This window comes from Aspergillus lucknowensis, assembly GCF_044049455.1.
Source record: "Aspergillus lucknowensis strain CBS 449.75 chromosome Unknown BJX67scaffold_1, whole genome shotgun sequence".
Lineage (NCBI taxonomy): Eukaryota > Fungi > Ascomycota > Eurotiomycetes > Eurotiales > Aspergillaceae > Aspergillus > Aspergillus lucknowensis.
The window spans coordinates 1,020,932-1,047,747 of NW_027263545.1; the positions used below are offsets into that span (position 1 = coordinate 1,020,932).

At 53.9% G+C, this 26,816-nt stretch overlaps 7 protein-coding genes across 7 annotated transcripts; 4 read left to right on the forward strand and 3 right to left on the reverse strand.

Moving 5' to 3' along the window:
* Positions 1-351: 351 nt before the first annotated feature.
* BJX67DRAFT_13422 (acetyl-CoA carboxylase ACC1) lies at positions 352-7,719 on the forward strand. The gene is made up of 4 exons (XM_071024579.1): positions 352-634; positions 716-886; positions 960-6,713; positions 6,782-7,719. The coding sequence occupies exons 1-4, from the start codon at positions 470-472 to the stop codon at positions 7,559-7,561; spliced, it is 6,870 nt and encodes a 2,289-aa protein (XP_070891586.1). The 5' UTR covers positions 352-469; the 3' UTR covers positions 7,562-7,719.
* A 111-nt stretch (positions 7,720-7,830) lies between these two features.
* On the reverse strand, positions 7,831-9,668 carry BJX67DRAFT_13453 (uncharacterized protein). The gene has a single exon (XM_071024581.1). It carries the CDS (start codon positions 9,537-9,539, stop codon positions 7,929-7,931), a length of 1,611 nt encoding a protein of 536 aa, XP_070891587.1. The 5' UTR covers positions 9,540-9,668; the 3' UTR covers positions 7,831-7,928.
* On the reverse strand, positions 9,669-11,196 carry BJX67DRAFT_13452 (6-phosphogluconate dehydrogenase). Its single transcript, XM_071024580.1, has 3 exons — positions 10,852-11,196; positions 10,029-10,772; positions 9,669-9,951 (listed from the first exon to the last, which is right to left on the reverse strand). The coding sequence occupies exons 1-3, from the start codon at positions 10,962-10,964 to the stop codon at positions 9,798-9,800; spliced, it is 1,011 nt and encodes a 336-aa protein (XP_070891588.1). The 5' UTR covers positions 10,965-11,196; the 3' UTR covers positions 9,669-9,797.
* Positions 11,197-12,946: 1,750 nt separating this feature from the next.
* BJX67DRAFT_376412 (uncharacterized protein) lies at positions 12,947-16,833 on the forward strand (the record flags this gene model as incomplete). The annotated part of the gene is made up of 2 exons (XM_071031869.1): positions 12,947-16,352; positions 16,427-16,833. The coding sequence occupies 2 exons, from the start codon at positions 12,947-12,949 to the stop codon at positions 16,831-16,833; spliced, it is 3,813 nt and encodes a 1,270-aa protein (XP_070891589.1).
* A 504-nt stretch (positions 16,834-17,337) lies between these two features.
* BJX67DRAFT_376413 (E3 ubiquitin-protein ligase SSM4) lies at positions 17,338-22,145 on the reverse strand (the record flags this gene model as incomplete). The annotated part of the gene is made up of 2 exons (XM_071031870.1): positions 17,338-18,866; positions 18,914-22,145. 2 exons carry the CDS (start codon positions 22,143-22,145, stop codon positions 17,338-17,340), a joined length of 4,761 nt encoding a protein of 1,586 aa, XP_070891590.1.
* A 185-nt stretch (positions 22,146-22,330) lies between these two features.
* On the forward strand, positions 22,331-23,430 carry BJX67DRAFT_13580 (uncharacterized protein). Its single transcript, XM_071024587.1, has 4 exons — positions 22,331-22,732; positions 22,800-22,842; positions 22,896-23,339; positions 23,391-23,430. The coding sequence occupies exons 1-3, from the start codon at positions 22,516-22,518 to the stop codon at positions 23,104-23,106; spliced, it is 471 nt and encodes a 156-aa protein (XP_070891591.1). The 5' UTR covers positions 22,331-22,515; the 3' UTR covers positions 23,107-23,339; positions 23,391-23,430.
* A 502-nt stretch (positions 23,431-23,932) lies between these two features.
* On the forward strand, positions 23,933-25,488 carry BJX67DRAFT_376414 (uncharacterized protein; the record flags this gene model as incomplete). The annotated part of the gene is made up of 2 exons (XM_071031871.1): positions 23,933-24,313; positions 24,358-25,488. 2 exons carry the CDS (start codon positions 23,933-23,935, stop codon positions 25,486-25,488), a joined length of 1,512 nt encoding a protein of 503 aa, XP_070891592.1.
* Positions 25,489-26,816: the final 1,328 nt, after the last annotated feature.

The window sequence follows — 26,816 nt, forward strand, 5'->3', positions numbered from 1 at the left end:
AGTTTCTTGAAAGTCAAATAAAAAAGAAAAAGGAAGAATTCCCTTCCTCTCTCCCTCTGATTCTTCCTTCTCCTTCTCCTCGTCTTTCCTCTCCTCGACCTGTCCGAGTGGTGGTGGTGGTTTGTGGTGGTAAGTTCCTTGTTCCTGTTCCGCTGTTCCTTCGCCGTTTGCGACGTTGCGCTCTGCAGCTTGACTCTCGTGTCTTCCTCTCGAAGAAACTCTCCTGACGCATCCTCGCCAATTAATTGACTTCGTATCTGCTCTTTTTGCTTCGATTCTGACGGAGTCAGCCCCTCCCCCTGTTCAGTTGTGTTCCGAATTCGACGATAACCCGTGTCCTCCCCCTCCTCAACTTTTCGGGCTGTTTTCGCCGACCTGCTTACTTTTCCTCCGAATCCCTCGAGCTTCGCCCACCCTCGTCTCTACCGCATGGGAAGCGGATAATTCATAATAATAAACATCTGGGATCATGGGCGTCCCCGACGGTACAACAGCAAACGGCCACGGGAGCTCTCGAGCCGCCAAATACAACCTCCCCTCACATTTCATCGGCGGTAACCACCTGAGCGCGGCTGCCCCGAGTAGCGTTAGGGATTTTGTCGCTCAACATGACGGTCACTCGGTCATTACTTCGGTAGGGCTTCCGGAGACACTCGGGCAAATTGCGAGCTATGAGGATGGAAGAAGCTGATCTGGGGTCGCCCTTCTCCTTTAGGTTCTTATCGCCAACAATGGTATCGCGGCGGTCAAAGAGATTCGGTCTGTCCGAAAATGGGCCTACGAGACCTTCGGCAACGAGCGCGCCATTCAATTCACAGTCATGGCTACACCAGAAGATCTGAGAGCAAACGCTGATTACATTCGTATGGCTGATCAATATGTTGAGGTATGAAACTAGAACTTGTCGAACAATCTGCAGACTGATTCGAGAACGACTCGCTGAACAACCCCGCTCGCAGGTCCCTGGTGGCACAAATAACAACAACTACGCCAACGTCGAGCTGATCGTGGATGTGGCTGAGCGGATGGACGTGCACGCCGTCTGGGCGGGTTGGGGTCACGCCTCTGAAAACCCTCGATTACCTGAAGCGCTCTCTCAGTCCCCCAAGAAGATCATCTTCATTGGGCCTCCGGCCTCTGCTATGCGCTCCCTCGGTGATAAGATTTCTTCCACGATCGTTGCTCAACACGCTGGTGTCCCCTGTATCCCGTGGTCTGGAACTGGTGTGGATGAAGTCGAGGTGGACAAGAACGGAATCGTCACCGTGGAAGAAAATGTCTATAACCGCGGATGTACGTTCTCGCCGCAAGAGGGCCTGGAGAAGGCCAAGGAGATTGGATTCCCCGTCATGATTAAGGCCTCCGAGGGTGGTGGTGGTAAGGGTATCCGTAAGGTTGAGAACGAAGAGGACTTCGTCACTTTATACAATGCTGCGGCCAACGAAATTCCCGGGTCACCAATCTTTATCATGAAGCTCGCTGGTAACGCTCGACACTTGGAAGTTCAGCTGCTGGCTGATCAGTACGGCAACAACATTTCTCTCTTCGGCCGTGACTGCTCGGTACAACGACGCCACCAGAAGATTATTGAGGAAGCGCCTGCGACGATTGCGAATCCCACAACCTTCCAGGCTATGGAGCGTGCCGCCGTGAGCTTGGGTAAGCTGGTAGGCTACGTCTCCGCTGGTACTGTCGAATACCTGTATTCCCATGCGGATGACAAGTTCTACTTCCTTGAACTCAACCCACGTCTGCAAGTCGAGCATCCCACCACCGAGATGGTGACTGGTGTCAATCTGCCTGCTGCTCAGCTTCAGATTGCTATGGGTATCCCCCTACACCGAATTCGCGACATCCGCCTGCTCTACGGCGTCGACGTCAACACGTCTTCGGAGATTGATTTTGACTTCTCTAACGAAGAGAGCTTCAAGACCCAGCGCCGCCCGCAGCCAAAGGGACACACCACTGCCTGCCGTATCACTTCTGAGGACCCGGGTGAAGGTTTCAAGCCTTCTAGTGGAACTATGCACGAGTTGAACTTCCGTAGTTCGTCCAACGTCTGGGGTTATTTCTCTGTCGGCACATCGGGTGGTATCCACAGTTTCTCTGACAGTCAATTCGGCCACATTTTCGCCTATGGTGAGAACCGATCCGCCTCGCGAAAGCACATGGTTATTGCTTTGAAGGAACTGAGTATCCGTGGTGACTTCCGAACGACCATTGAGTACTTGATCAAGCTGCTCGAGACCCCCGCATTCGAGGAGAACAAGATTACCACCGGCTGGCTGGATCAGCTGATCTCCAACAAGCTGACTGCTGAGCGCCCTGACACTACCATTGCTGTGCTGTGTGGTGCCGTCACCAAAGCCCACCAGGCCAGCGAGGAGTGCCTCGAGGAGTATCGCAAGGGAATTGACAAGGGCCAAGTTCCCCCTAAGGACGTCTTGAAAACTGTCTTCCCAGTGGATTTCATCTACGAGGGTAAGCGGTACAAGTTTACGGCAACACGCGCCGGCCTTGATAGCTACCACCTCTTTATTAATGGCTCCAAGTGCTCTGTGGGAGTCCGTGCTCTGGCTGATGGAGGTCTGCTGGTTCTTCTGGACGGGCGCAGCCACAACGTCTACTGGAAGGAGGAAGCCGCCGCCACTCGCCTGAGTGTGGATGGTAAGACTTGCTTGCTTGAGCAAGAAAACGATCCCACCCAGCTTCGTACGCCCTCTCCCGGAAAGTTGGTGAAATTCACGGTTGAGAACGGCGAGCATGTCCGCGCTGGCCAGCCTTTCGCTGAAGTCGAGGTTATGAAGATGTACATGCCCTTGATTGCGCAGGAAGATGGTATTGTCCAGCTTATCAAGCAGCCCGGTGCCGTTCTTGAAGCTGGAGACATCCTGGGTATCCTTGCCCTTGATGATCCATCGCGTGTCAAACATGCGCAGCCGTTCACGGAGCAGCTTCCTAAGCTTGGGCCTCCTCAGGTCGTTGGTAACAAGCCTGCCCAGCGATTCTTCCTTCTGCACAGCATCTTAGAGAACATCTTGAAGGGATATGACAACCAGGTTATCATGAACGCCACCCTTAAGGAGCTCATCGCTGTCCTTCGCGATCCCGAGCTCCCTTACAGCGAATGGAACGCTCAGTCATCCGCCCTGCACTCCCGTATGCCCCAAAAGTTGGACAACCAGCTTCAGCTCATTGTAGACCGCGCTCGCTCCAGGAAGGCTGAATTCCCGGCCAAGCAGCTTCAGAAGACCATGGTGCGGTTCATCGAGGAGAACGTCAACCCGGCGGATGCTGAGATCCTCAAAACGACGCTACTGCCACTCGTCCAGGTCATCAACAACTACATTGAGGGCCTCAAGGTTCACGAATACAACGTCTTCGTCGGCCTTTTGGAGCAGTATGTTGAAATTGAGAAGTTGTTCTCCGGTCCCAAGTCCCGATATGAGGATGGTATCCTCGCTCTCCGTGACCAGCACAAGGATGATGGCGCTGGTATTGTGCAAATTGCACTCTCTCACAGCCGCATTAGTGCCAAGAACGATCTCATCCTGGCTATCTTGTCAATTTACCGGCCTAACCAGCCCGAGATGGGCAATGTCGGCCAGTACTTCAAAAATGTCCTTAAGAAGTTGACAGAGATCGAGTCGCGTGCTGCTGCGAAGGTCACTTTGAAGGCCCGTGAAGTCCTCATTCAGTGCGCTCTGCCGTCTCTCGAGGAACGCCTCTCCCAGATGGAGCTTATTCTGCGCTCGTCTGTGGCGGAATCCCAGTATGGTGAGACCGGTCTGCGCCATCGGGAGCCTGATCTCGGTGCTCTCAAGGAAGTTGTTGATTCCAAGTATACCGTCTTCGATGTCCTGCCCCGATTCTTCGTTCACAAGGATGCGTGGGTTACCTTGGCCGCTCTTGAAGTCTACGTGCGCCGCGCGTACCGTGCATATACCATCGAAGGAATGCAATATCACGCCGACGGCGAGCCTGCGTTCCTTTCGTGGGATTTCACAATGGGCAAGCTGGTTCAGCCTGAGTTTGGCTCTCTTAGTACTGTCGCCCAGTCTACCCCAGGCACACCAACGACGGAGTCGAACCCTTTCAGGCGTATAGCCTCGATTAGCGACATGTCAAACCTGCTGAACGATAGCCCTAATGACTCGCCAAGGAAGGGTGTCATCCTCCCTGTTCAATACCTCGAGGACGCTGAAGAGTACCTCGGCAGGGCTCTGGAAGCTTTCCCTAGGGCTGGCACAAGGAAACCCGCCGACCACAGCCTCGCTGCCACCCTGGAGGGCAGGCGTCGCCCCGCCACCCGTCCCGAAATTGAGCCAGAGCTGACAGGAGTCCTTAACATCGCTATCCGCAATGTCGAGGACCTCGACGACGCCGAGATTGTTAACCAGATCACCAAGCTACTATCTGGTTCCAAAGAGGAGCTACTTGCTCGCCGCGTTCGCCGTGTGACCTTCATCTGTGACAAGAATGGTGTCTACCCAAGCTACTACACCTTTAGAGGCCCGACCTTTGCGGAGGACGAAAGTATCCGTCACAGCGAGCCTGCCTTGGCATTCCAGCTGGAACTCAACCGCCTGTCCAAATTCAGGATCAAGCCGGTCTTCACGGAGAATAGGAACATTCACGTGTACGAGGCTATCGGCAAGGGGCCGGAGAACGACAAGGCGCTGGACAAGAGGTATTTCGTCCGCGCTGTGGTGCGTCCTGGCCGCCTCCGTGACGATATCCCCACTGCCGAATATCTTATCTCCGAAGCGGATCGGTTGATGAATGATATTTTGGATGCTCTGGAGGTCATTGGCAACAACAACTCCGATCTCAACCACATCTTCATCAACTTCTCTCCCGTATTCAATCTGCAGCCCAAGGATGTGGAAGAGGCTTTGGCCGGTTTCCTTGATCGATTCGGTCTTCGTCTCTGGCGCCTCCGTGTTACAGGTGCAGAGATCCGCATCCTATGCACTGATCCGCAGAGCGGAACGCCTTATCCTCTTCGTGTCATCATCAGTAATACCGTTGGGTACATCATCCAGGTTGAGCTTTACGTCGAGAGGAAGTCTGAAAAGGGCGAATGGCTCCTTCACAGCATTGGGGGCACCAACAAGCTCGGCTCCAACCACTTGCGTCCCGTGTCGACGCCGTACCCTACCAAGGAGTGGCTGCAGCCGAAGCGGTACAAAGCCCATGTCATGGGTACGCAGTACGTCTACGATTTCCCCGAGCTCTTCCGCGAGGCCTTACAGAACAGCTGGACAAAGGCCATTGAGAGGACTCCGGCTTTGGCTGAGCGTCGCCCTCCTATTGGCGAATGCATGGAGTACAGCGAGCTTGTCTTGGATGATACAGACAACCTGGTCGAGATTTCTCGTGGGCCTGGTACCAACACTCATGGTATGGTTGGTTGGATCGTAACTGCTCGCACGCCCGAGTATCCCGCTGGCAGGCGCTTCATCATTGTCGCCAACGACATCACCTTCCAAATCGGCTCCTTCGGTCCCCTGGAAGACAAGTTCTTCCACAAATGTACTGAGCTGGCAAGGAAGCTGGGGATCCCTCGCATCTACCTGTCTGCCAACTCGGGTGCGCGTATCGGGATGGCGGAAGAGTTGATCCCCTACTTCTCCGTCGCGTGGAACGACCCGCAGAAGCCTGAGGCCGGTTTCAAGTACCTCTACTTGACACCTGAGGTTAAGGAGAAGTTTGATGCCAGCAAGAAGAAGGAAGTCATCACGGAGCTGATCGAGGACGAGGGTGAGGAGCGTCACAAGATCACTACCATCATTGGTGCAAAGGACGGTCTTGGTGTCGAATGTCTTAAGGGATCTGGTCTCATTGCTGGTGCGACCTCCAAGGCGTACGAAGATATCTTCACCATCACTCTCGTCACCTGCCGCTCAGTCGGTATTGGTGCCTACCTTGTCCGTCTCGGACATAGAGCTGTCCAGGTTGAGGGCCAGCCTATCATTCTTACCGGCGCGCCCGCCATTAACAAGCTACTCGGGAGAGAGGTCTACACGTCCAACCTGCAGCTCGGTGGTACCCAGATTATGTACCGAAACGGTGTTTCTCACATGACTGCTGCCAACGACTTCGACGGTGTGGCTAAGATTGTCGAGTGGCTCTCCTTTGTCCCTGAGAAGAGAGGCGCCCTCCCTCCCATCCGCCCACTCTCCGATACCTGGGATCGTGATGTCGCGTACTACCCTCCTGTTAAGCAGGCTTATGATGTCCGTTGGCTCATCGCTGGTAAGGAGGACGAGGACGGCTTCCTTCCTGGTCTCTTTGACGCTGGGTCGTTCGAGGAAGCCCTTGGCGGCTGGGCTCGCACAGTCGTGGTTGGTCGTGCAAGACTCGGTGGTATCCCCTTTGGTGTTATCGGTGTTGAGACACGCTCCGTGGAGAATGTTACACCCGCCGACCCGGCTAACCCGGACTCTATGGAAATGATCACCCAGGAAGCTGGTGGAGTGTGGTACCCCAACTCCGCCTTCAAGACTGCCCAGGCTCTCCGTGACTTCAACAACGGCGAGCAGCTTCCTGTCATGATCCTGGCCAACTGGAGAGGTTTCTCTGGTGGACAGCGTGACATGTACAATGAGGTTCTCAAGTACGGTTCGTACATTGTCGATGCTCTCGTCAAGTACGAGCAGCCTATTTTCGTCTACATTCCTCCTCACGGTGAACTCCGTGGTGGATCTTGGGTAAGCATTAACAATCCCACTTTTTTCCCCTGTCCTTGTCTTCCAGAGTTGAAGCTAATTCGACCTAGGTCGTCATTGATCCCACTATCAACCCTGAGCAGATGGAGATGTACGCTGATGAGGAGTCTCGTGGTGGTGTCCTGGAGCCCGAGGGTATTGTCAACATCAAGTTCCGCCGCGAGAAGCAGCTGGACACCATGGCTCGTCTCGACCCGACTTACGGAGACCTTCGCCGGGCTCTGCAGGACAAGAGTCTCACCAAGGAGAAGCTGTCGGAGATCAAGGACCAGATGGCTGCTCGCGAGGAGCTCCTCCTGCCCGTCTACATGCAAGTCGCTCTGCAGTTCGCCGACCTCCACGATCGCGCTGGCCGTATGCAAGCGAAGAACACCATCCGGCATGCCCTGACATGGAAGAACGCCCGTCGCTTCTTCTACTGGCGTGCGCGCCGCCGTATCACGGAAGAGTCCATCGTCAAGAGCATGATCCGCGCTTCGCCCTCTCCCGTTCACGGCGAACGCAGTGGCGCCGTCGCCTCTGAAGAGACCGCCAAGTCCTCATCTTCTGACTCCCCCCGTGCCACACACCTGCGCACTCTGCAGTCATGGACTGGCCTGCTCGACGAGGAGTTCGAGCGCGACGATCGCCGTGTCGCCAGCTGGTACGAGGAGAACAAGGAGACCATCCAAAACAAGATTGAGACCCTCAAGTCCGAAGCCGTCGCCTCTCAGGTCTCCGATATCCTTTTTAGCAACCGCGAGAGCGGTCTCAAGGGCATCCAACAAGCCCTGAGCATCCTCCCTGTCGAGGAGAAGGAAGCGGTGCTCAAATATTTAAGCTCGAAATAGACCTCGGCATTGCATGTTTGATTTTCGTTTCATTTGTCTTCTGTCTTCCAGAGCGTGTCTGTTGCGGTTACGTCGTTTCTAACCCAGATTTTTTGACATGTATAATGAATTGATTGATCAATTGAGGCTCGTTCTTGACTGGTTTAGAAGGTAACCCGTATGGTATAATTTGGCTTGCTGGTCTTGATTCGAGCAGATAGTGCCATGATGTCTGTTATTTAGCAGTTCGTTCAATCCACGACCATTTGAATGTGTTCGCTATGGTACTTGTAGCCCCCTCCTTCTTCCCAGATCTATACTGATATTCTGAGGTAGTGCTTGAATACACCCTGTGCATCCGCCGAAAGCACTCTATCTATGAATACAATTACAACCTCGCACCGAAACTCTGCTTGCTGGCCTGTGCTGCTGCCTGTGCTGCTGCCCGTCCAGCCCTTCGACCAAACACAGCGCCAGAAGTGAGCCCACTGCCTCCGGGATAGTTGTCGTAGAAGAGACCCCCAAGCATCTCGCCAGCACAGTACAACCCGGGCACAGGAGAGTTAGTGGCAGACGAGATAACGCCCGCAGTCTGGTGGTCCACGGCCAGTCCACCAAACGTAAAGGTCACGCCGCAGGTCACCTTGACAGCGACGAAGGGTCCCTTTGCCAGCGGCGTAGCCCAGTTCGACTTGGCCAGCGCAAGCTGTTTCCTGGTTGACTGCGTAGATAGCCCATCCTTGACTGCTGGATCCCACTTGTGCCCGGGGTTCTCCTGCTGAAAGGCAGCGACAGCGTCGTTATACTCCCTGATCGTTGCGAGGAACTTGCCCGGATTCCTCAGTCCCCGTTTGACACACTGCTCAGCCAACTCCTCCAGCGTCGCAGCTGTGATGCGCTCCACAATCTCATCCCGGTACTCCTCACTCCGCAGCCAGGGCGTCATCGTGGCATCCCAAACCTGGAACGCCGCATGTCCCGGCTGCGCCAGGATCGCCCTCCCAAAGATGGCATAGGTATAGTTGCGCATATCGACGCCCTCATCCACAAACCGCTCCCCTCCCAGATTCAGCATCAGGCCCAGCGGATACCCGGACTTCGTGAACTCGTTCGAGATCTCCCGGTCCCCCGAGTTCGACGGCGCATTCGCGTCCCACGCAACAGAGTGGCAGCCGGACCAATTCCCCGCCTGCTTCGCGGCGACATCGCGGATCGCCATCTCGAGACACGAGCCCGTGTTGTACGGCGTGCCGCGCACTTTCGCGAAATCCCACCCGGGCCCCAGAAACTGCGCCCTCATCCTCGGGTTCGCTTCGAATCCTCCCGCCGCGAGGACCACGGCCCCGGTGCGGATCTCGCGCTCACCCCCGCCAGCACCGGCAGCGACAACAACAACAGAAGTCACACCCCCAGAGACCGGATCAGAAACGAGCCTCTTCGCCGCCGTCCCAAACGAAAACTTCACCCCCAACCGTTCAGCCGCCGCCCTCTCATCCCCAACCAACCCCTCCCCACCACCCTGCGTCTTCAGCGCCATCCCACCCCAGAACCGAAACCGCCCGCCAATCTCATACGCCTGCCGATTAAACGCCAGCTGAAACCGCACACCATGCCTCGCAAGCCACTTCACGGCATCGTTGCTCTCTTCCACCAATACCCGCGATAGATCCGCGTCCGACCGTCCCCCGCAAATGCGCTCGAGGTCCGCGGCAAAGTCGCTGCTTGTGTATGGTGGGATGTCGATTCGCGACGCGGTCGCGCTGCCGCTGTCGCTGGAGACGTTGTTCACGAGCGGGAGGATACCGGGGAGGCCGGCGTGTGCGGTTCGGAATGCGCCTGCTGTGAAGTAGGTGTTTCCGCCGGCCCAGGATTCGGGGCAGGCGTCGATTACGAGGATGCTGAGGGTGGCGTTGGATTCGGCGGCGGAGATGGCGGCGCAGAGGCCTGCGTTGCCGCTGCCGATGATGAGGACGTCGACTGAGGGGGGGATGTGTGTCATTGCGATTAAACGGTGATTAAGCGAGTATCAGTAGGTATTCTGGAGGATAATCTCCTGAGAAGAAGTATGATGATCAATGGATTCGGCAAGCCAGCCAGGCGGAGGAGAGTATATCCTGCTCTGTCGGGAAGAGAAGCCGAAGCACGGGAATCCATTCCCGCGGAACCAACAGTCCGTAAACTATATCAGACTGATGAGATATCTAGATATTTTTTCTTTAATTCAGTAATTCATTCATTCATATCCTTCTTCCGAATATCAATCCACCTTCTCCTTTGCATTCTTCATCCCCTCCCTCATAACAGCCACCACATCCTCCACGGTCGTCCCCCTCGCCCTCCTCCCAGGCTGCTCCAGCCCCAACGCCGTATCCTCCGCAACAAGCCGGTAAACCTCTGCAGCTCCATCGAACCTACACACGTTAGCAATAATGCCCATCCATACAACCCGACAGTAAAAGAAATAACTGGGGACAAGTAGAGGACTTACATCCCCGACCCAAACCCGCCCTCCTCCTCCATCGTCTGCCCAATCTGCTGCATCTCATTCACCCACCGATACGCCTTCGGCGCCATCCCCACAACACCCCTCTCGGCAGCCGCGAGCGCCGCCTTGTTATGTTTCTCCATGTACCCGCGCAAATGAGGGAGCACGCCCATCGCATCTGCCGTAACGAAGGCCTGGATCGCCAGCGCGATGAACCCCTTCGTCGTGCTGGCGAAGCACATCTTCACGGTCGAGGCGGAGCCAATCCCTGGACCGATGTGCTCGATGTTTAGGGTTGCGGTTAGGTGCGAGAGCGAGGGTGGGAGTGTTGGGCCCGAGGTTATGAGGGAGGGACGGGTCCAGTTTGTCACTGTCTCTATGCCTGTGGTTTCCTGGGGGTTTGGGTTGAGGGGACTTGGGGGTCCGCCGATGATTCCGCCGTCTATGAAGATTGTGTCCTTATTGGAGGTGAAGAGGGATGCGAGTTCCCTGGCGAGACTGGGTGCTGTGGCGTTTAGGTCGAGGTAGTAGAGCGGCCCGGGGTTCTTGCGTGTGTTCCTGTTCGTGTTCGTGTTCGTGTCGCTGGACGCTGACGCTGTTGGGATTGAGTCGGCCACGCGCTTTGCGGTTTCGAGTGCATCCCTTGGTGGAACGATGGAGAGGATGCAGGTGCATACTGAGACGAGGGCGGGGATCGAGGGGAGGAGCTCGATGCCGCTTGATCGGGCCCGGTCTTGCGTACGTTCGCTGTTCGTGCGATTAGCGGAGTCAAGTAAGCATAACTGATAACCGACAGACTGTGACGGAGGGCTAGAGGCTTACTTACCTGCGGTCTTCGGCAAAGGTTGCGACTTTGTATCCCTGGCTCTGGAGGAGTTTGGCGATTCCAAGGCCCATGTCGCCGATGGAGAGGATGCCGATGACGAGTCCGTCGGCCATGGTGGTATGGGTGCTTTAGTTTCTGAATCGCTGGTGTGGATGAGAGCGAGTAGTAAGATATATTTACTTCGGAGTATGTATCGCCTGTTCTGGTTCGACTCTATTTCCAGAGCCTTGATTCCCCCCTCGGGAGCGCGCTTGATGACGACCCCGCGTAGTCTCCGATCGCGCCATCCATGATAGGCGGGGCAGATCGGACATCGGGAGACATCTCCTGGGTGCTCACTTTGTGATTGTTAGGGCTACGCAAGTATATACGGACCTGTTCGTCTAAAGCTGGAACTCAGCACATAATGCTCAAATTGTTTGATTGTGAATCTGTGATAAACCGGGAACTGCCTCAGACTCTCTGTCCTGTGCCTGGTCTACTAAACTTTCACCGGCGCGTTGGATTTCGAGAATGGACAGAAAGGAGGCGCCGGACGGAGTCAGTCTCGATAACTGATGCCTGCCTGTCTCTCAATAGAATCTTATTCTTGCTTGTTCACAATGCCGAGAATATCTCAGCATCAGAAAGCATCCTCATGCATGTTTTCAAGCGCTCCGCTTTCGAAACGCTGTGCGACCCTCAAAAATCCCTTCCAACACCCATAGCGGACTGTGATGGGTGAGTTCGTAACACTAGGCAGACATATTCCACCACCGTCCACGCAATCCACCTTGTCTAGAGACACCGTCAGCAGATCTGACCCACGTAGCTCCTTCGCTGGTCAGAAGTTTGGAAAGAAGCAGTACTCCGGAGTATGTAGTGGTAAGTTGGTGCTAGCGGAACTTCGTGACCGCTGTTGATGACGCAGGATGCGCTTCATGGAAGGTCTTCGTGAGGGCATTGCTTTCAACTACTGGACCTTGCGGTGACAGTGGATTTGGGTGATCAACCGCGAAACGGAGACGGCAAAGTGTCACCCTGATCATGGACCAGTGGGTTGGCCTGACGGTGCCGCACGGTGGCAGCAGTGGAGCTGGAGGGTCGCATTGTCATCCTTGAAACGATGAGTGTGGTGCTTATCGAAAAAGGTTAGCTTGCGAGACCCGGTGGGCAGCGGACCTGGGTTTCGACGACCAAATTTGCGCACTTCTGGCCGATTCCTAAAAAAAAAAAGCTGTGCGATGCCGGCGTTGAAAAAGCGATGCCTTCCACTGCGAAGGTTGGGATGGGGTCACCGCGAACGAAGCTGTTCTTGGACAGACATTCGTCACGCACATCAGGTGGGGTTGCACACTCACGCCGGAAAGCTCACTTGCAGTGTCGGAAGGAATTGGCATCCTTCAGGCAGTTGTTTTGTGAGTTCAGAACACAAGATAGATCTTGTGATGCCAATGGACGCCTCGTCCATTCCAGTGATATTTCTGGAGCAGTCGGCAGGAATACCGACTTCGCATTTCAGTCCATCGGGAGCTAATCCTAGCTGAGTAAAGCTCGCAGGATGAAGGTGAATATGAATGGAATCTCCCATTTTGAAGCCTGCAGAAACGGTGAGGTTTCCGGATCTCTCAGGACAACAGGCAGCAAGGCAAGCCCGCATTGAACCAAGACGGTGTCGAAGTGGGCCAGAGTCCAGATCAGGCAGATCGTCTAAAGTGGAGGTTCCAACAGGCTCTGTGTTGAGCTTTCTGAGCTTGACTGGAGAACGAAAGCTTCTGGAGGAGGGAGATGCACGCATTGTGAAGCTGTTTTGCGATGCATGCAGCTGCTGAGTCATCTTGCATCGTGGATGCCTGGCACGTGAAATGCGGGACTGTGGCTTGGCATTGAGGCTTTGCTTCACTCGCCACTCCCGATTGGTTAGGCAACAAGATTCCCTCCCACCATCGAGATTCTTATTCACACTGGCTCCTCCTCCCTGCAGCCTGCTGCTCCCTTTGCATCCATCTCTGCGACCTTTTGCCGAACTTCACGCCCTTTGCAATGCTCTGAAAATTAACCTCTCCGCCCGCGTCGCTATCGCTCGAGCCGTATCTTGCTGCCCCGGCTCGCCAAGATGTCAGTCCTCCCGCGCCATGGAGGGTCGTACCTCCAGCGGCGCCTCACCAAGATGTACACCGACACCAAGACATCTTGCGAGAGCGTTACCACCGCTTCGAATGCGCTAGACGACCCGGAGCTCCTCTCCATCCACCGCAATTTCAAGACCCAGAGAGACAGACTGCTGGCGTGGGGTTTGGATTGGAGCGATGCAAGCGCCGCCCAGCCAAATGACATTGACGAGTCATTGACGGCAGCTGGGTTCAGCGACGTCGTAGAGAGCGTGATGTCATCAATTCAAGATCTACTCAGCGAAGCTGAGCGTCTTCAGAACAAAGGGGCCTCCGACTTACCTTCCAAGGGAGGCAAAGCAGATTCCCGCGCAACCGATAGCCTCGGCGGTTTACCATCGAAAACCAACTGGACCAGTGCTGAGATCAGTCGCTCCAAAACTCTCCTCACCGAATTGACCGCTTGTATTGATGTCCTTTACGACCTCTCTCGTTCCCGCCGCGATATGACCGCCAGCTCACAAACTCCAAGCAAGAGTCGCGCGCAATCTTATCCCTCCCCTCACGCCGCCACTCCTGGTGGTGATTCCGGTTACTCGAAGCTCCTCGATTCGAAGTCATATCATGGCGTCTCTTTTGATAGTGCGACATACCAGAGCTCCCCGACTTCGAAGTCGACAGCGGCTTATGACTACTCTCCTTTCACCAATCTTCATGCCATCACACAATCCCCCGTTTTCGAGCATCCCAAGTTGGAGAGGGTTCTTAGCAAACCTCCAGTCGCATCGAGGAGCTATCTCATTGACCGATCGGCACTCCAATTGACTGGCGCATCTCATGACAACAACCCGCCACCGTATGAAATGGTCGCCGCATCCACCAATTCTCGAGTTCTCGGCCGCATGAAAACTTCCGCTCTACAATTCTCTCACAACATCAAGGACGCGACGGTCAGCATCTTGGTTGAATATACCCCGATGGTCCTGGATTCATCCTCTGATGTATCTTATCCAAACGACACGCGACTCGACAACGTGCATCAAACCCTCGATCAACTAGTCCAGAACGCCAGGGTCTCCCACCTCGGCCTTCTTAACTTCCTTGGCTATTACATTGACCGGCCAAACTCCCGTTACGCCTTCGTCTATCAGATGCCAGTCGACTACTTTCCCTATCTCCAGAACCCCACCGACCTCCTAAATGGGCTGAAGCCAAAGCCTCTGGTCTCGCTTCTCCAGTCTGGGGAGGACTACCCCGTCCCCAACTTGGAGACGAGATTTCGCTTGGCATACGACCTTCTCATGGCTGTTTTGCAGCTGAGGAGCCAGAACCTCGTCCACGGAAACATTAACAGTAGCAATGTTCTCATCTTCCCTGGCCTTACAAATTCAAAGCAAAACGAAGTTGGGCTCACCGAAAATCTCCGCCGTCCCTATCTGACCTCGTTCGCCCTGTTCTCGGGCAACAACCCTTCGCCTGAACCGCTTTCCACGAGCATGTACCGCCACCCTGATGACAAGAGGTCGATCGACGATGATGCGGCCTGGGCCTACGATCTTTACTCCCTCGGCCTGGTACTGATGGAGATTGGCTTATGGACGCCCATCAGTCGAATCTGGAAGTTGAAGTACAACAACTCGATCTTCAAGCAAAGAGTTGAAAATGTCTATCTGCAAAAGTTAGGACCTAAATGCGGCAGTGCGTTCTTCCATGTGGTCCAGCTATGTCTTGATGCCCCGAACTTCCACCTTTCAACTCAGCCTTTCGATGACTTCAACCTGAGAATACCTCAGACTTTCCACTATCCGGTTTTGGATCTTTCAGCGCCCGACAGTACATTTTCATTCTCTATGAATTTCCTCTACACATTGTGCAAAATAACCTGGTCATGCTGTAAAATCGACATCTTTTCCGCCCCCGGCGCTGAGGAGTTGGATGACTGCCTTCCGTTAGCCCTTGTTCCGGGCTCCGAAGCAGATGCTGCGAAGCAAGCCGCAAGGGACTACAAGGCGCCCGAACAGGTAACCCAGTTCGTTCAGCCCGTGGCGGTGGCTCCTGCGCCGGAAATGAAGATGATGAAGCTTGGACCCGAGGAGAGGAGAATGAAAAAGCGCACGTTCAAGAAACTTACAACAGTTGAGATACCCCAAGAGCATCTCAATGAATGGAACTTCCAGATGTTACCCCGCTTGCGAAAGCTACTTCAGAAGATTCTAAAGGACTCATCCGAATCGTGTGGCGTCACACTTATGATGACTGGTGACGGATTGGAAAGCGCTAAGACAACGATATGTGTGACTTGCAGTAGCGTGAAGAAAGTCAGGGCAGCACTGAAGAAGTACTTCCCGCTCGAAAGGGAAGATTGGGATTTGATCGTGCTTCGTGGAGACATTGAGCGCTCAAAAGTGCCACGAAAGAAGCGTCGCAGACCCGCAAAGACTGGGCCTCAGAGCACGATCGAAGCTCCTCCTTCTCTTCAGGATCCTAACCCTTGTTTTCAGAAACGCCCCCTTTGCGGTGCGTCCATCGGCGCCTTCATGAACGACGAGCACCTTCCCCCGGTGTCTTACGGCGGCGCCATCCTGGTTGACGGCATACCGTATGGCATGACAGTCCATCATATGCTTGAGGCACCCAGTGACCAGGAGGATGACCATCAAGACGAAGATTTGACTGATGCCCCTACTCGATCGGCCGCGAACTGGCCTCGCGATATGATCTCCCAAGATCCCCAGCCCATGTACACGTGGTGCGATGAGGACCCTGCCGAACGCGACCTCGAATTTGAAATTTCCGATGACGAAGACGGAGATGACTACTTCGATGACTACGGGCTCTCGGATGGGTACTCTTCCGACGAAGGGGATGACGACTTTGCGTACGATGATGAAGACGCAGCCTCAATCGGTGACACCGCTGGCTTCGAACCAGGAGAGGAACCCCAACTCTTTGTAACGCAGCCCGCGATCGACGACGTTCGTGAAGACTTTTTTCCATCCCCTGAAGATCGAGACGATGAGCATCTTGCTTCCCACGCCTTCGGTTACGTGCACGCATCCTCTGGTGTCCGACGCTGGACACGAAAGGGTCTCAAGCACGAAATTGATTGGGCACTGATTAAAATTAATCACGATCGCATGGACGCACGAAATATTGTCTATGACAAGCCTCCGCTATCCGCGATTGCGCTTGCGCGACGCGGTCGAGGCGGGCCAATCCCGCCAATGCAGCGAGACCCAATTCACCTCACCGACGTCGCACGATTAGAAGATCTAGGCGGTCTCAACGTGCATTGCTGTGGCCGCACTAGCGGTCTACAAACCGGGCAGATCTCCAAAGCGATGACTATTGTAAAGCTACATGGCCGGCATACTTTCTCCACGAGCTTCGGGGTGGACGGGAATTTTGGAGGTGAGTGAGTGCAGCTCACTATACCACTCACACTCCTTCCTTTAACGTCTCATACTGACATCCTTGCTTTCCAGTCCCCGGAGATTCAGGCGCCTGGGTCTTCGAGAAATCCACCGGCCGCGTCTGCGGCGCAGTCTTAGCATGGTCTGAAAAGAGCCGAACAGCCTACATCGCCCCCATGGAGGTCCTCCTCGAGGACATCGCCCGCACCCTCCACGCAACACACGTAACCCTCCCAGGCAGCCATGATGAATCCCTGGCCTTTGCCATGCCTCACTCGCCCAACCCCCAAAACCCCAGATACCGCGCCCCACTCCCACTACCAGATCAACTCCCCGTCGACCTCAACCGACAGCTCCGTCTAGACGACCAAAACGTCAGCCCCGTCAACACAAGCCGCGGCCTACGAGATCCCTACCGCAACCTTCCGCCCATCCTCACACCGGGACCAGGCCGCAGTCTAGAAAGACAGCTTGCCTAGGAGTCCCTATTTTTTCCCCCATTCTATGTATATACTTGCGCGATGACCATCCCTTTGATCTCCGCGATTTTTTGATCTTCTTATTTACTCCTTCATCCGCAACCTTAGCTACGATTATACCAAGTTCTTCCCGATTATCATGTCACGATTGGCTTGCATTGCAGTATAATACCCCCCCTGTTTGCCTGGATACAGATTCGGTTTGAAGTAAATAATGAATATAAATACGAATTTCTTAGTATTGAAATACACCGTCGTATACATCGCTGCCTAGAAGTATTATCTTTACGAAGATTTTAAGACTCCCCTCTGCCTCGGCATTATTACGTTGTTAAAGGAGTATCGAGAGGGATACTTCAGTAAGTCTATCATCAATCCATCATCAGATTGGCATCTAGCAAAACATTATGTGTAGGAATAATAAACAAATAAAAAAAAATAGAAGCAAAATCAACGCTAGCAAAAGCAAATCACGCGGAATGAGCCAACACCAGTTCGCCCTGACTACCCAGTAATCAATCGAGGCGGCGCTCCAACTTCTCGTGCTCGTTTTTCTCGGAAATTATGGAGGCGTTCGCCGATAAGGAAGAACTCGTCTCTGATGCTGACCTTCCAAATTTCCACCTGGCGATAGGCGAGGTAGACTAGCCAGACCAGGAGTCCCATGGCCCAGGTGACAGGATATGCGTAGCGATATACCTTGGGTTGGAGGTCTGGCTGGGAGGAGAACATGACGGAGTTCGCAACGAATCCGAGCGAGAGCGGTAATGAGACTGCAACTGTAGCGAGGAGAGCCATGGGGAGTAAGAGTGCCCGAGTCGCGAGCTTGACGTTCGGCTTCAGCCACCCGTCATGGAAGATACCATTGAGAATTGCTGCGGGACGAGACCTGGTATGCCACATTGCGAGTTTAACGGCCATTTGGACATAAAGCACGCCCAGGGTCCAGTCCTGGACGAAATGGATGACGTGGCCCTGGTCATTTCCGAGATATGTGTGGATGGGGATCAGCAAGTAGAGCTCTATCCCCAGAGCGAATACCGACGGCAAGAATACCAAAAAAGCGGTGATGATGTACAGGACACGGGTGCCGCGGACCAGGACATCTGCCACCCCACGAAGTACCTCCCGAGGCGAACGCAGAGACGAGCCGAAGCGACCTTTCATCATTACAAGGCAAGCATGACAAGCTGCCACAAGGCAGGCAGCAGCGCCAACAACAGCTGCACCTACCGAAAACGCATAGACGTCATTCACCGGTCTGCCCGGAACGTAAGACGACATGATTCTCCGTCCAATGACTAACGGGAGAACTGTGGTGCCTACTCCAGTCGCCGCTGCAAACATCCAAATCATGACGAGGAAGGCAGCAATCCTGGTTCGGAAGAAAGGCGGGATGTAAACCTTGGTAAACATGTCGTTCTGCCGGCCATGCAGGCCTGTGTCGGTGTCCGGCTGCCCATCAACTCGCTCATTCGTTTCCGTTACTTCCAAGAACACGGGGCTTCCCTTTGGAATGCGAACTTGATCGGAGAAGGGTGCCCGGACAAATTTTCCGTTTCGCTTCATGCTCCCATCGCCGTCGGAATTCTGATCCTGAATGCCTGCCTTGCTTCCCGACAAAAATCCCCACCAGCCGTGCCGGTTGAAGTTACCCTCTTCGTCTGGGCGTCTCTCCCCAAAGAAAAAGTCGGACAATCGCAGGAAGCGAGCGCACTTTCGGAACCACCAGCTGTACAGGCTATGCAACCCATCTGAAGGCTTGAAAGCCTTAATCGCAAGCGGAATTCCAAAGTTGTAGAACAGGAGATCAATCGGAAACTCGAGGACCGGGTCTTTCGACGACCAATGGGCTGGTAGGACACCATCGAATCCGTAGTATATGCCCCAGACGATACCCCCAAGACAGACAATGACCAGTGCGCCATAAACAAGGGCGCTAAAGGCAATCTTGCGCAGCTGGGTGGTGATATTCCGCTCGAGGACATCACGCACAGGATGGAACGTTGGGTCATCGGGGTCACGAATAAAGTCTAGAGGAGTCAGTGGATACAGCAGATATCCAGGAATTGAAACTTACAAAGAACCCCAGATCTCATAATCTTCCTGCACATGGAAACGAAGAGGGCAAAGTGGAACATGTAGCATGTGCCGATGAACCAGTGCACAAAGAGAGAGGTGAGCGGGTATGCAGAAGTGAATTCGATTCGAGATGCAAATGTAGCATTCTCGAAAAGTGGCAGAAGCGCAATGTCCAGGAGAGAGCCGCAGTATAATGGGAAGACTATCATCTCAATGCCGATGATGAGGATTACCTTCATCACTCCACCAGCCTGGTGGAGTCCTTCTGCGATCATACCCTCAACCCTTTGTCCTCGGTCTGTACCAGAAATGAAGCGGGCAACGCGAAGGTATCCCAAGCCAGCTAGAGATACGAGGAGATACCCCATGAGAATGGCAATTGTACGGTCTTTCGTATCCCACACAGCCAGGTTATACTCCATCGCTGCGTTTGTCGCCTCCAGTACACTCGAGCGATGCCAATCTGTGTTCAGGGGGAACATCCGAATATAAAGATCGTTTGCAAAGTTAGACATTTGGCCTTGGGTATAAGCCAAAACGTTGTTGACATTGTCAGTGTGGAAGCTGAACGAGAACAGGTTGGCGGGATCAACAGACGCGATTCGTAGGGGAAGGTCGAACAGAATAACCTTGACAAGTATGTAGAAAGACCGAAGTAACGAGGCAACACGTGCTTCATGTATCTTCAATGCCCGATGCGAAAGAACAGAAAACATGGGGACGTCGGCTTCATGGAAGACAAAGAACGTTTTGATGACGCTACCCAGCCGCTCGCTACTAGCATCGATGATCGACAATGAGACGTCCGTAATTGATTTTGTCCACTCGCTCATCGGCACAAGAGTCGCGAAAGGGGTGAGGAGAACTTTGCAAATCAAGCTTGTCCAATACATGACGTATCCCAGGCTACCAATGAGAGTATCGAGAACCACATCGGCAAGAATTGAGACTGCGGCAACCGGGACACCAAGAATGAACTGGACCGGGTTGACGAAGAGCACAAGCGCAAGCTTTCCAGCAAGGTAGGGAAGCCAAATGCCAGCAGCCACTGTAAATGAAATTAACAAGGCACAGAAGACGGCGTTCTGTAATAAGCCGAATATTGGGCCTTGCATGCCGATGAGTTCTAGAATACCCTCAAGGTCATCGCCTTCTTCAATTGCATCGAGATCATTCGCGTCGGCATCAAGCTCCGGGAATCGCGCTGGATTGTCGGGTGGATTGCCATCAAACTCAAGGAGGTTCCCGTTGTTGCCCCCGTGTGCAAGAGGCGGTTCCACAAAGGGCTCCTCAACCATCTCTGCTTCCTCGTCCGGCGGCGCTCCCTGGTTCGCATCCTCAGGAACGACATCCGCCCAAAACCAATCGACAACACTTTTCGCCAAGCCTTTGTGAGGTTCGGCACCCGTCTGAATTGTATCCGACGAAGGCTCGCCGCCATCAACCGATTCAGCATCAGGAGGCACTATATCCAACCCAGCCGCACGTTCACCAGCGCCATCGGCCAGTTGCCCATGACTTGAGGATGGCTCCTGCTGCCTGTTATTCAGCTCTGTGTTCCGGAAGTCGAAGGATTGCGCTGGAAAGCGCATGCTAGACTGGGTATCAGGGACCAGATCAGGGGCGTCAGCTCGAAGGACGTCAGCATAGCTCCTCCGCCTCTGTGAGGGAAGCTCTACAGATCCTGGGAAAGCAGGCTGAGCTTCGTCCACGGCGAACGTTTCCGCATTTGAGATGGAGCTGGAGCCAGAGGGCCCAAAGAATGGCTGCGTGTGGTGTCGAGAGCGCGGTGAACCATCGTTTTCCAACAGTTCAGTCACAGCGGCAACTAGCCAGGCGAGCTCTTCCTCACGACCTTCTTCTCGAACAATTTTGAGCATTCCTTCAAGATCACCACTAGCACGGAGCCAGAGATCTCTGAACAATTGCGTATGCCTAGCTGGCCAGTGCGGGTTGGTGTGGGGCGTGGGTTGCGCAGCTGGCAGGTTGAAATTAAAGCCATTATTTTCCTGATAGTTTCGCCGAATAGGGGGTGTGACGGGGCCTTCTCCAAGCAGGTGGCTCAAGTCAGAGGGTCTTTCAAAGGCTGAAGATCCGCTGTTGAATGGATCAAGTTCGGCGGTTGGTCTGGGTAACCTAGGGGCTCTTTCTTCAGCAGTCTCTTCGGGGACAGGATCATTATTCCCGGTTTGTGGAAGGCCATCCGCTGGTAATTCTTGACGAGCTTCGGGAACAGGAGCTTCAGCCTGCCGAGGTGGACGATTGTTCGCTATTAATTGATCGGCAGCCTCACGTTCCCCTTCCGCAATATTGTCAAGAGGCTGTTGTTGAACGACCCATTCTCGGATAAGAAATATCAGGATAAAAGAGACCACCACCAGTAACGTGATGAGCTGGCCTTCTAGGGTGTCAATCAGAATGTTGTTGATGGTGGGAGACGGGGTCAAAGAGTTTAGAAATTTGACATCCGAGAGCCAAGATGGTCGGCGTTTGTATGGAGTTGTTGTTACGTTGGAGGAATCCGTAGAGCCGAAACTTGATGACATTGCGGGGAAAAAAAGCGTGGAAAAGGCCTTTTTCATGAGCATGAGTAACAAAGGTTCGCCCGAAGAGAAACCGAACATCGACTGAGATAGCCCCCCGATGGCGCTAGATTGTCCAGCCTCCACGGAGCTCGTCGCGATTGTGGCATCACCAAGCGATGCATTATGCGCAGTATTGGCCTCTGAAAAGCCTTGTTGGACAGCGTCACCGCTAGACCAGCGTCCATCCGCAAGCCAGAACAGCGCCCTCCAGATTGCTCTCATAGACCATGGTAGCCACCCAAGCCAGACAAACGCGACAAGAACCCAGCGCAACCACGTAACGACGGTCCGGAAAGTGTGTACGAGGAGTTGCTTCATGAACAAGAAGGCCGGTATGCTGTCAGGCATCTCGGGATCGTACACTTTCGTGAAGTGGAAAGGTGTCTTGCAAAGCTCGCAGTGTTTCTTCTGAGAATGAGCTAACCACTGCACGAGGCAGGGTTGGTGCACAAACTTTATACTCCCACTACACTTGCAGGGATAGTATAGGAGGTCCTGCTCCGTAGCTTCTCCACGACATATCCGACATGTATCCGGTTCTTCGTGTTCCTTCTCCTTCCCCCTCCTACTTGTGTCAAAGGCGGGATCATTCATGATGTCGTAAATGTTCGTATGCTCACGAAAAGGACGTCCCGAGAACTCCATCGTCGGAGTGGGGGGTTGGAAAGGCGTTGCTCTCAGTAGCAGCAGGCGCAGACGGGTGTCAGTTTACCATGATTTGGAGACGAGAGATATTTGGCCCCGACGGTGGCGGTGGCGGTCGTCGTCCAACACGCGGGGCAAGGGTGCTTAGCTAGTTGCAGGGGAAAGTGTAGCGTATTCTGCAAAGGAAGAAGCGATATCAAATCGAGAATTGCTCACAACAGGCTGTGGCAAGTCGTGGAAGTCATGTTCAATGGGTGATCCTTGTGGCCGCAAGTAATTTGATGATTCAGCAAGGCCTCCGCTTTTTGGGCTGCGGGCGGCCATCACGTGATTCGTTGCTTGTTCGGGAGGAATCACTTCGAATCACTTGATGCTCCACCCTGAGACCGGAATCTTCCAAGCCAAATACCCACGTCGACGCGCTTGTGAACGAAGTTATCTACCTCGTCGGATGACAAGGAACAGAGGCGAATCCAGGCTCGCACATACGAGACCCGTTTGGCTGGAACGCAGTCGATGTGGGCCCTCTAGGGTCCCCCCAACTCCCTCGTACTTTCAAAAAGTAATTCCCGCCTTTGAATATGGTTGTATGCATCTCATCCACCTGCCTGGCACTCAACTTGTTTCGTTCGGTATCACCAACAATCTTGGAAGATGAGGCGTGCGCCTTCTTGGAGGTGCCGCGCTTGCCACGACTGTTAGTCCATGACCGCTGTCTTTTGCGGCCTGCTGGTATATAACCCTTTCCAGGCTGTCCCCAACACTTACGATGGGGGAGGGCCGGGAGGTCCCAGCCCCCGTCCAGCCGAGCCAAACTCAACATCGTGGATATTTATCCTCCTCCTTGTTTCGTTTGGTAACAGAATTACCGACCAAGCGGTTCACCCAACCGAGCGGTCAGCCACCTCGATTTCAACCACGCGTTTATCATGAAGCTGTTCAAACAACCACCATGCCATGAAAACCGCTTCAAAATCCACAAAACTTGGTGGAGCAAGAGGGCAGATCCAACTTGCCATTCAAGCTTTAAAAAAGTCTAAAATTCACAGTATTTACCATACATTACAGTCTTTTAATGTTTCCTATACAACACTCTGCAAACAACTTAATAGTCAACCATTTCGATTAGAACTCCGCGCAAATAGCCACAGGCTTTCTCAAATCCAGGAAGACTACTTGATCAACTAGATAGATATGGAGGTCCTCCGAGCCACGCAGAAGTTGAGGACATGGCTCATCTCTTACAGAAATCATTCACAGCTTTCCGCGGGCCGATCCGTAGGGCCCGCAGCCATCTTCGCCATCCCGGATCCTTGTCTGCACTCCAGATAATCTGACAGGTAACAAATGCCAGCACAGCAGTGCGTGGGGCGGGAACGAATCAGAATCATTGGAAAGAGGCCTTGGAGGTTGCTTGCATTTCAGTGGCAGTTGAGGCGACTTATCAGAGTGAGAGAGGAGGGGGATGATTAGGTGCAAGCAGATTTAATTCCGTCATCCTACAGGCCGATTGCATTGGGCGCACACTGATCGACCGATGCCTCGTCGATATCGTTGATGGAGTGGGGAGCATCCCTGGCCATTTTAAGAGGACAGCGAGGAATCATAATTGTTGAATGGTTTATCAGGATGAACGAGCTCCTATCCTCGTTTGCTGGGTTCTCCCGTCTGCCGTCGACATACTTCCCGATGCTCCACGCCGGTTCTATATCCAAGTTTCAGCAGTATTCCCCTCATCAAACGTTGGTTGTCTCGATATCGTGGCTTGTTCACCTTCCCAGTCGACAATGGACACCGGTTTCATGACCAGACCGGAGCAGAAGCGAGCGCAGGATAAAGCGATGGATGCGTTCGCATACCATCAACTGGTGGCGCACGTCGACAACGTGCAGCCGCCCGTGCTTCAACCACGCGATTCCCATCCATTTCGCTCACCTGTGACCATCCCGGCGCTGTCCGCGGGCGTCTGCTCCAACGCGGTCGAGCGGCAGTGCATATACTTCGAGGGCCCCGAGCCATGTCAGGACCTCGCTGAGGTCTGGCGGCGACTGGAACAGTTCTGCCGCCAGTGCGAGATCCGGGAATGCAAGAACGAGGATTGCAAGGCCAGGAAGGCCCGTCTGCGTCTCGTCGCCCCGAAAGGCGGCTGCGAGGAGTATCGAGAGTGGGTACTGGCAGTCCTGGCATGCCAGGCTGGCTTCCCCCCGAGCAGCGCACGTCCGTCGCCTTTCGACACCTGGCCAATGCAGCGCTTGACTGTGTGCGGGTCATCGGGTCCTGCGCGAATAACAGCCGTCGGATCGAATACCACGTCAAAGACGAGGCGGCGATCCCGATGATGCTGGCGGAGGTCTGCAACCAGGTGTACTGGATGATCAGCGTCCAGGCCGACTACGGAATCGCGCCGCGCGAGCTCGGGTCCTTGGGCCAGGAGTTCATGCCGTCGGTCGCCTATACCGCGGTTCTGGAGCGCGCTCGGGGACGGCTGACTCGCCAGAAGCTGTGCAAGAAACACGTCTGGAACCTGGTCCAGAGCAGTGAGCGCAAGGAAGCGGAGCTGCTCGACCTCTCGGAGAGCATTCGGCCGCTGGCGCGCAAGTTCAAGATGAAGGGTCATGAACTCTGTGCCTGGAGCAAGTGCCAGCTGGCGCACCGCAACTCGACCAACACCACGCAGCTCCACAAGTGCAGCACTAGACATACCTGCGGGGAGATTAACCTCCCGATGCAGCTCATCGGTGACGCGGTGGAGCAGGGCCATCCCACCGCGTGGCGCCCAGACGGCAAGGGCCTGTGCAAAGAGAGCGAGGGCTACATTGCCATCTCGCACGTGTGGTCGGACGGCACAGGAGCTGGAGGCAAGAGACCAGGGACCGTGAGTACCTGTCTGTTCGATTTCTTCCGGAATACCGCCACAAACCCGATGGCATCTGGTGGGATACCATCTGCATCCCGTCCGAGAGCAAGGCCCGCAATCGCGCCCTGGAGCGCATGCACGCCAACTACCGCCATGCGAAGCACACGCTGGTCCACGACCATTACCTGCTCAACTTCGAATGGGCAGACGATGGGAGCCCCTCCCAGTGCGAGCCGCTCCCGGTGGGAAGAGGCGACGAGACGGGCGCTGAACGAGGCCGCAGAGCGCTTTTCGAATGACGAGTTGGCATCGCCGCAGTGGTGTGATGCTGCTGGGGAGATGCTGGGCACAGAGTGGAACACAGACAACCCGACCGAGAAGGGGAACTACAGGAAGCCGTTTGTGCTCGAGGGGATCCATATGGCGGCCAGGATTCGACGAGAAGCGTGTGTGCCAGGCCGGCTGGTCGTGCGAGAAGGTGTATAGAGTTGTGTACTTCTTGATATCTGCTTCGAATTAGTCGCTTCAGGGGATCTGAATATCGTATATATCTCAATTTTACCATGGTGTCTGAGTTTGTATCTCTAAGTCTCCTATAATTATATCTCCCTCCCTAGCACTACAATGAGTCCTCTTCACATGCGTATCATGACTCTATTCTCATTATAGTAGTAGATCTACTGGCAATTTCCATGAAAGACTTCCCTCACTCACTAGATCTAGTTTATTGCATCTTAGTCTCTAGCCCCTCCATGTCTGTTATTCTAGAGAAATCCGGAGTTCTTTTTAAAAATACTTTAATAACTCAGGAACATGATGATCTTAATATCCCTGTTTCGTGTAGAAGTTCTCGAATTCTATTCTTTAGATATAAGAAAAGTATGTATATTAGTGCCTACTTTTTAGCATTTCAAATACTAGTAACAGGACATAACTCAAAGCTCAAGGAGTGGGAGTGTGTTGTGGTCATTTTCAAGGGAGATGCATAGCGAGGGAGGCTCTTGATAATAAGAACGTAGAAATCTCAGGGGGCAGAGCCTTTGAATTGGTGTTTATATCTATGACAAGGGCCACGATTCTCGGGGGCCACAATATAAAATGTGCGATATAATAGCGGCGAACATTCAGCCAACCACAAGGAACCCCTTATTTTCTGGGTGGTGGTCCAGTTTGGATGGGAACAACAGGGAACTCCATGGGCAATCCATAATATTTCACCTGCCCACAGTGGAAATCGGCGTGGTTGACCGCTCGGTTGGGTTCACCACTTGGTCGAGAATTACGTTACACCTTTTGCTGAGACTCAACAGCCGCGGCACCGCAAGGGGCATCAGATGAATGGCCTACATGAGATTTCGAGTCTGACGCCCAGTCAGAGTTTCAATCTAGCGGTGAGGACTACCTAATGCCCTATATATGGTTGGTTCTTTTGCGGGGCAACGGTTGGATTTGCCATGGATCCCCGGAAGATAATGTATGGAGCGTTGATTCTAGGAAAACAAGCACCTCCAGAACTCGTCGTGTGCGCCCGGAAATGACGGAGTTCTTGTGGAGTCACTCGCCACATAAATACCAGAGAGTGTGATGGCTCCTCTTCTCCTCCACTAACTTTGCAGTTCCGCCGGTAGTGCTTGGTGTTTCACGAGAGCAGCTGGGGTTATGTGCGAAAAAAAAAAAAACAGTCCACTTAACCAGGTTGAGATTAAGATATGCCAAGATGTAGATTAGATTGAACCAGAAAGCGATGGTGACCAGCGCCAGCTGCGAATCATGCAGCGATATCCGTGGTGTGTTGCGCCACTCCAGCACAATGA

What these genes read in the sequence shown, in the direction of transcription:
- BJX67DRAFT_13422 (XM_071024579.1), top strand. Translation starts at nt 470, where the DNA reads ATGGGCGTCCCCGACGGTACAACAGCAAACGGCCACGGGAGCTCTCGA. An exon ending in GTCACTCGGTCATTACTTCG is followed by an intron (nt 635 to 715) that starts GTAGGGCTTCCG and finishes CTTCTCCTTTAG; the next exon opens with GTTCTTATCGCCAACAATGG. An exon ending in AACTCCGTGGTGGATCTTGG is followed by an intron (nt 6,714 to 6,781) that starts GTAAGCATTAAC and finishes AATTCGACCTAG; the next exon opens with GTCGTCATTGATCCCACTAT.
- BJX67DRAFT_13453 (XM_071024581.1), bottom strand. Translation starts at nt 9,539, where the DNA reads ATGACACACATCCCCCCCTCAGTCGACGTCCTCATCATCGGCAGCGGC.
- BJX67DRAFT_13452 (XM_071024580.1), bottom strand. Translation starts at nt 10,964, where the DNA reads ATGGCCGACGGACTCGTCATCGGCATCCTCTCCATCGGCGACATGGGC. An exon ending in ACCTTTGCCGAAGACCGCAG is followed by an intron (nt 10,773 to 10,851) that starts GTAAGTAAGCCT and finishes TCGCACGAACAG; the next exon opens with CGAACGTACGCAAGACCGGG. An exon ending in GGCGGGTTTGGGTCGGGGAT is followed by an intron (nt 9,952 to 10,028) that starts GTAAGTCCTCTA and finishes TAACGTGTGTAG; the next exon opens with GTTCGATGGAGCTGCAGAGG.
- BJX67DRAFT_13580 (XM_071024587.1), top strand. Translation starts at nt 22,516, where the DNA reads ATGCTCCACCCTGAGACCGGAATCTTCCAAGCCAAATACCCACGTCGA. An exon ending in TCCCGCCTTTGAATATGGTT is followed by an intron (nt 22,733 to 22,799) that starts GTATGCATCTCA and finishes CAATCTTGGAAG; the next exon opens with ATGAGGCGTGCGCCTTCTTG. An exon ending in GTGCCGCGCTTGCCACGACT is followed by an intron (nt 22,843 to 22,895) that starts GTTAGTCCATGA and finishes AACCCTTTCCAG; the next exon opens with GCTGTCCCCAACACTTACGA.